Here is a 7,950-nt window from a genome sequence, read left to right as displayed (position 1 = left end):
CAAAAATCTTAGTAGGCATTTGAGAACGTTTAAAAAAATATAGGTAGTAGATATACGATAAAAATAACACTGGATGGGGGTCCAAAAGCTTCGACACTCTTACTGCTCTTCCAGTGTGACCTTGGGTAAATCACTTAATGCCAAGGAACAGTTTCTTTAGCTGTGAAATGGAGGCAAAAGTATCTGACTAGTTTATCTCGCAGGGTCTGATCTTCTACAGAGATGGTCAAAGAGTTAATGGCTGCCAAGTACGAAAAATACCATGTAAAGGAAAAGCATCATCACTACTGTTCATCCACATTCAGCAAGTATTTCTTGAGAACCTACACACTGTGTTAGGTGCTGGGGTTAGTAGTAAGCCCTTTTCCTTCATCAGTTTTCTTCTGTAAGTCCACTATTAGTCATAATGTAATTTCATAAATTACATTAGAAATTTAAAACTAGAATGTTAGAAATTTAAAATTTTGCTTGAATGCAGAAATACAAGGATAATAATCTAAGCTTTATTTGATGAGGCCACATAAGAATAAGCAAAATAAAATTACAATTATTGTAGCCAAATATATTCTTAGACAATTTCTAAATGAAGTATTATAAATGTTACCTTTCTACAAATTCCAGTCATCATGGAATGAAATGGTAATTTTCTAATTTATGTAGTAGCTTGGGCAACTTTTTGCTTTAACAGTATAATCTTTGAGCTTTCCAGTGTAAGGACAATTTGGAGGTTTCTCTCCCTCTTAGTTTTATAAATTAAGGTTAAAAAAATCATTGATAAAGATAGCTTTCAATATTGATTTAAAAAGCATAAACATTCAAATTATTATTATTATATACATGTATTAAAAACACAGAAGTACAAATATTATACCTAATAAAATAGCTAAGCATAGCATAGGTCATTATTACAAGCCCACAGGAAAAGCTCAATATTAGATACCTTAAATTGTTTACAAGAAATCCTTGATGTTAAGATCCGCTAATGGGTCCTTTGCTGGAGGTTTCTTGGGACTCTGAGTGGCAGGTGTAGGGCTTGGAGAAAGCTAAGGGGGAAAAGCCAGCCCAAGACAGTGGAAACAGAAAGCAAACAGAGAGATAGATAAGCATTAGGCCGAGCACATACCACAGAAAACAAACATGCAGAAGATGAGATGCTCAAAGTTTACAAAATCTACTTTGTTCTACTTAGTCACATGTTGTTTTAGATTCTGGATTATAAAACACACTTCAAAGGATATTGGCTTTCTTGAAATTCTCTGACATCAAATTTAGCCAAAGTAAAATTTGAGGACTCTGGTAGAACAATATGGATATTAGTTAGGGAAGATGTGAAAAACTAGTCACATTAAAGCTATGATGAATACACAGTAAAAAAAAAAAAAACCCAAACAATCTCTCTATTCAAAGCATCTTACTTTGAGTTATTAGTACCACTAAACTAATAAAGGAATATAAATGACTTCTCTTAGAGTGAGAGTGTGAAGGAAAAATGGGAAGAAAACAGCTTGCAGAAAGTTACTTAAGAAATTATTTTAAAATGTCAGCTAAATATACTAGGATTTCATGTAAAGTATTTTAAGTGAAACCCTGTCAAGTTTTGGGGCACTGTTAGTTTCAGATGAGCAAATAGTCTCCTAGTTATGAATGCCGCTAATTCCAATCTTGCCTATCCAGCTTGTAGAGAGGACTAATTATTACAGACTATAGAGAAGAATCATACTAAACCTGAAGCAAAAGCAACAAAAAAATTTCTTACCTTGTTTCTGTTTAGTGAATACCTAAATTATTTCACTGTGTGACAGACATAAGTTCCAGGAACAGGCTTTTGCAGGAATGTTAGGGTCCAAGGCCTTGAAAAAGGTCATGGAATTTACACAGAGCAATAACTGACATGTATCCTTCGAGTCTAATGAATTTCCTATGCTTATAACATGATGGAAACCTCAGAGACCTGGGATTGTAGGGCACGGATGTATGTTTTCACTGGTTCCATAAACAAAGCTCCAGAAGTAAGAAGTTTCAGATTTGTTCCTATGTCCATGAACTATTGACTGACTGTAGTATCTATCAGTCAAATTTCCATTTTTAAAACTGGGATCGTATTTCATAGAAAGACCGGGGTAAGGGTCAAAGTTGTTTGGAAGATAAGAAACTCAAGGACTGGTCTATAATTAATAATTAGGTGATATGACAACATCGTGATACTAACCAACTGAGCAATAGTGGAATAGTCCACATATCAGTAATGAAAAACTGTTTTGTTTTCTAAAGCTACCAACTCATGTTTATTTTCTATGCTTCTTCTCTGATATAGGAAATACAATCTAAAAATTGTGTAAGTATGGCATACCATTTCCTAAATTACCATAAATTCAATTAAATGATAAAAACACTGTGTTTTCATCATATCATCTATTTTTCATTTTCATTCTTTGAATTAAGTAAGCAAACTGATGCTCTGTAACACTGGTATCACACAGAAAAACTACCTTAAATAATAAAATTATATTAATTTATTTCTAAAGCTTTCAGCACACCAAATACAATGACTTTTAAAAAATCTCATAAAAATAGGAACATCCTTCCTTTTTTTCAAAAAGGTGGTAGTCATGGATATATTTAACCATCAAGGAGACATTCACAATAAATGAGATCCTTCTTAGAATTTAAATATATCCAGATTAAATTAAAAACCAACTATTACACCTAAAAGCTTCCTCACTACCACCCCACTCCCCCCAAACAACTTTAGGCAGCGTTCATTAGTATGAGAGCAGAACAGAAGATTTCTCATGAAGCCAGGGCTTTGGCTATGGCCTTGAAGGCTAGAGTCTCTTACATTGTAAATTCATCTCTCTGGACACCCACCATTCTCTCTCCTGGTCATTATGGCTTTTGAGGGTTAAAGTAAAGAAGCTGAAAGAAAATTTGGGGAACAGGTAGAAAATGAATTTAGAAATGATTCAAGGAAGGAAAGAGGATTAAAGTACACTCAGAAAGTTCACAGTAGGATTCCTTGGCTGAAACAATATAAATACCCGTGTGGTAAATTAAAAACATTATAGAAGTGAAACTATTTACTGATGTCCTTAAAATATATTTGAGCTATGTGTTTTGGTTTCCTTAGCATGGTGCTAGTAGTTACAATGTTCTGTCTCCATCTAAATCAATTTCTCACAGTGACCTCTTTGGTTCTACATATACCTTCACTTTGGCCAGGCAATTTATAAGAGTAATAAAGAAAGGGTGATTCATCAGTATGAACATCACTATTAGCAGCAAAACAGTTCAACCAAGTGCATATATTTTAGCATCTTCATAAATGAAGGTAGCACATTGTGCAGTAAGAAATTTGGCCTCATCTAAAGAGAGGTTTGCCCTTTGTCCTGGACCCTGGTAGGTAACCTCTCAACCCTTGGAAACGTCCTGAGTGATACGAATGTCTTTATTATTCAGGGTGCGTGTCTGGAACAACACCTGATAATTTATGCTAACAAGATGACTCAGGGTGGAGCACTAGCCATGCCAGAAAGACCAGCCATGTGATTACAGAGTTGAGTCTTTGGGCCACAGGATATGAGCCTGACCTTCAGGGAGGGAGGAGGGCTGGAGACTGAATTACTTCCCAGGTGGTTGAACTCAATCAGTCATTCCTATCTAATGAAACCTCAATAAAAACTCTGCACACTGAAGCTCAGGTAAGCTTCTTGGGTTGGCAGTACGGCTTGCGTATCCTCACATGTTGATGCCAGGTGGGTAATGCATCCCTGAGGACAAAGAAGCCTCATGTGTGGGCCCCTCCCAGACTTTGCCCTATGCATCTCTTCTTTTGGCTGGATCTGATTTGCATCTTTTTACTACACTAAAAGTGTCATCATAAAGTTAGTGCTCCCCTGAGTTCTATGAGTCATTCTAGAAAACTGTCTAATCTGAGGATGGTCCTGGGAACCCTCAAATTTGTAGGCAGCTGGTTGGAAGTGAGGGTGGCCCTTGGGATCTGAAGGGTCTGATGTGAGGGCAACCTTGTGGGAACTGCTCCCTCAGGCTTTGCAGTTTGGCAAACTCACTGCAGTTTGTGTTACTAGTCTTGGGCAAACTTGGCAATCTGGAGGGCTGTGTCCCTAACTTTCCGTTTGGCTAACTTTGGCAACACATAATAAGAGTATGGATCAGAGCTGCTCATTTTTTCTGGACTAAATGCCTGGATACTTTAAACACCTGGTAGTTCTCAGGAACCATTCTGAATTAAGTAGGAGAGGAATGGAGGGACTTTAGGACAGTTAGTTATTTCCATCATTTTCCTCCAAAAGTCACACTATTGCTCATCTCTCTTCCATGTTCCCTTTACTTCTGAAGCAACAGGTATGAAGACTGTATCAGGTAAAAACATTTTTAAACAGTTTGTCACATGACAGTTCTACATTTATAAAGTAATGTCATTCTTTTGTGGGACATTTAAAAACTGACCTGTGTGCCAGGTACAGCTGCGGCTCCAAAGGGTGGCCTCCTCATGGGCTGTGCAAACATGACAGGCTGCTGAGGCATCACAGGCATGCCTGTCCCAGCAGGAGGCTAAAAAGCAGAGCAGTTCATAGCATGAGTGGAATCTACTCTGGCAATGCCCTGACCTTTACGTCTTTAATACGTTCCTGAAAATGTTTCTTTCCTTTTTTTTTTTTTTAAACATCTTTATTGGAGTATAATTGCTTTACAATGGTGTGTTAGTTTTTGCTGTATAACAAAGTGAATCAGCTATACGTATACATATATCCCCATATCCCCTAAGGAATCCAGGTCTGTGAGAAAGTATAATTTGTAATTTTGAACGATGGGTGCTGTGAGGCTGGCAGACGGCAGAGAATCACTGAGGTGCAGTAGGAGGCTGGCTGGCCACACAGCATCCTCACCCCACCCAGGCTTTGTTGTTGTTTATCCATCTTCTGGAAGCATAGTTCTTCAAGAGATGAAAACTTGTTTCTTTATGGAAAATGGCTCTAAAATTTGCTAGTGATAAATGTGGTAAGTGAAAAGTCCTAGTATAGTGATTAAAAGTGGATTTTGATGATTGAGCTAAAAATATGTTTGGTAAATAGTACTCCAAAAATGACATAACAGTGTACTATAAAAATTATTTTGATGGCAGAATTTAAGTGTCTTATAAGTGACTCAATCATGCCCTCTGTAGACTACTTAATGTCTAAAGCAGATGACTTAACTTTTTAAATTTTACTTTACTGTATTTTGGGGAGAATTATATTCTATAGTTAATCTGGGATTTGGTGAAGGCCATAGAAGTATTAATTACAATTTTTAGCACCGGTCATCACTCACCATTCCAAATCCTGCTCCAGGTTGTCCGACAGATGGGGCCCCAGCAACAGGAGGAACTGAACTGGTTGGAGGTACAGCTCCTTGCTAGGAAAATGAAACAACACACACACACACACACACATATACACACACACACAAACAACAACAAACAAAAAGAACCAATATAATTTGGTTTTAAAATGACAGAATACAATTTTAAAATGCATGACCGTAAGTATGTGTAAAGATGTAAAGAAATCTCAAATTTCAGTTTTAAATTTAAAAAAAAAGGCACTACCACCACACCAATGATATGAAGGTTACTAACTTATGTTCACTGTTGTGGTGCTATTTGGGTTCACTTATTCGGGCTCAGCTTACACTCAAGCACTGGGCTTCATCTCTATCTCCTTATACCACCCTTACTGTAAACAAGTCAAATTTTTCTAAGCTAGTCTTTTCCTATCATTATATCCTCCAATAGGCACTGAATTAGAAATTTAAAGAATGCTTTCATTTACATTTTTAATGCTTGTTTTCCATCTTTCCCCCCATTTTTATATTATTCTTTTCTGTGTTATATTTGCTTCTCTCTGACTTTTGACTGTTGTACATTTGCACAAAGACCAAAATTAATTCTAAGTTTTAGGAAGCATTTAGAGGACTGCACATAATATCATACATATATCTCATTTCAGACACAGGTTTGATAGTTTTCAATCACACATCAAAACCCCTAATATTTCCCTTATGCATAAAATTAACCCTGCTGCAATCTCTTAAATTTAAGTTAACCGTTAGAGCAAAATCTTAATTGACGAATAAAATAGTATAGTAATATCAGCAAAAATGGTGGAATAAGGAACTCTAAGAGTCCCCCTAGGCATAAAAGCAATGGAAAAACAGGCAAAAATGGTCAAAATCAACTTTTTTGGAACTCTGGAAACTAACTAAAAGTTTGCAGCAGCCTAGAAAGTACGTAATCAAAAAAAAAAATCAGCTGAATCTTGGTAAGAACATTGAGCTTTGGGGCATTTTAACTTACCCTAGAGTTCCAGCCACTGTTCTCCAATTCAGCTGTAGCTTTGAAAATAACAGCACACAATCCCAGTAATAGTACCACGAGGAGCAGAATATATTTTAATTATTTGCTTTGTCTTGTCTCATGTATAGGTAGCTCCCTGGAAACATTGGCTCAAAAGGCTTGTCCTTATCTTGCCAAACTGGGAACCCATCTAGTGCTAAAGTTGTTACCTGAAGACATTTGTGGAAAATACTTAAAGGCAAATTTTTCAGCTGTTGCTGTATCAGGCAATGGATATCAGTCAGCAAAAACAGCAGACTAAACAAAAAGCTCAGAAGGAAAGGCTGGAGAATGAGATGATTTGAGGATTAAGGGTCTGAAAAACCCAGACCTTCTCCTGGGAATTTAGATAGCCATGCACATGCCCAGGGCTGTGCATATGCTCAGGAAAGATGTGAGATGCCTCTGGGTTGACTTTGAGGCTTTAAGAAAGCAGCAGTGATCACTAAGGCAGAGTTGCAAACTGCCTGGTTGAGTCTGAAGTCATGCCTAATACATACTCAGAGCCCCTCTGCAAAGACTGGGAGATATTTTTGGTTCCAGGAGTTTAAGTAGTATCTGTCTAATCAGTAGCTGATCAATTAGCTAAAAGGACAAAACAAACAAACAAACAATAACCCCCTCCCCCAACCAAGGTAGCAAAACAACAAAAAAGGTAGCAACGAAAACTTTGGGGAGGGGGTAGAACATGATTTCCAAAGCTGCCATATTATAATATTCAAAGTGTCCCGGTTTCAACAAAAAATTATGAGGCATGCAAAGAAACAAGAACATATAGCCCATATGCAGGAGAAAGATCTCAAATCAATAACCTAAACTTCCACCAGAAGGAACTAGGAAAAAGAAGAACCAATTCCAAAGTGAGCACAGAAAGGAAATATAATGATTAGATCATAGAAAAGTGAAATAGAGAATGGGAAAACAAAAGAGGAAATAGAAGAAACCAAAACTTGGTTCTCTGAAGAGGTCAATAAAATTAACAAATTTTCAGGTAGACAAACCAAGAAAGAGAGAGAAACTTACATGACCAATATCAGGAAAGGAAGTGGAGATATTATTACCAACCTTGCAGAAATAAAAAATTATGAGGAAATATTATCAGAAATGACATGCTAAAACATTAGATAATCTAGATGAAATGGTCAAATTCCTTGAAAGACACAAACTACGAAAACTGACTCAAGAAGAAATAGAAAAATCTAAATAGTGGTATAGCAAGTAAAGAGACTGAGTCAGTAATCAAAAACCTTCTATCACAGAAAAGCCCAAAACCAGATGGCTTCATGGGTCAGTTCTATTACATTTATAAAAGAGAACTAATTTCAATCCTTCTCAAGCTCTCAAAAAAAAAAATAGAAGGGGAACATTTTCTAATTATTCTTTGATTCCAGTATTACTGTGATACCAAAGCCAGACAAGGACATCACAAGAAAAGAAAACTACAGACCAAATCCTTTACAAACATTGATACAAAAATTCTCAACAAAATACTAGCATACCACATCCAGCAGCATATTAAAAGAATTACACACCAAAACCAAGTGAGATTTATCCCA

The 7,950-nt window shown here is 36.6% G+C and overlaps 1 protein-coding gene across 29 annotated transcripts in view; it reads right to left on the bottom strand.

Moving 5' to 3' along the window:
* Positions 1–950: 950 nt before the first annotated feature.
* The window catches only part of SNAP91 (synaptosome associated protein 91), a gene marked incomplete at both ends in the record, with an annotated part of 154,046 nt that continues 147,046 nt past the window's right edge, over positions 951–7,950 (bottom strand). For 27 of the 29 annotated variants that reach the window (XM_079716444.1, XM_079716417.1, XM_079716439.1 and 24 more), the window contains 3 exons: positions 951–1,043; positions 4,468–4,572; positions 5,332–5,415. In XM_079716444.1, coding sequence (XP_079572570.1) covers positions 951–1,043; positions 4,468–4,572; positions 5,332–5,415 — 282 coding nt within the window. The remainder of the gene's footprint in view (positions 1,044–4,467; positions 4,573–5,331; positions 5,416–7,950) is intronic. The other 2 variants (XM_079716425.1, XM_079716434.1) reach the window with 1 other exon arrangement.

Source organism: Hyperoodon ampullatus (assembly GCF_949752795.1).
Source record: "Hyperoodon ampullatus genome assembly, chromosome: 12".
NCBI lineage: Eukaryota > Metazoa > Chordata > Mammalia > Artiodactyla > Ziphiidae > Hyperoodon > Hyperoodon ampullatus.
Note: the sequence above shows the minus strand (reverse complement) of the source record. Positions and strands in the feature narration are given on the sequence as shown.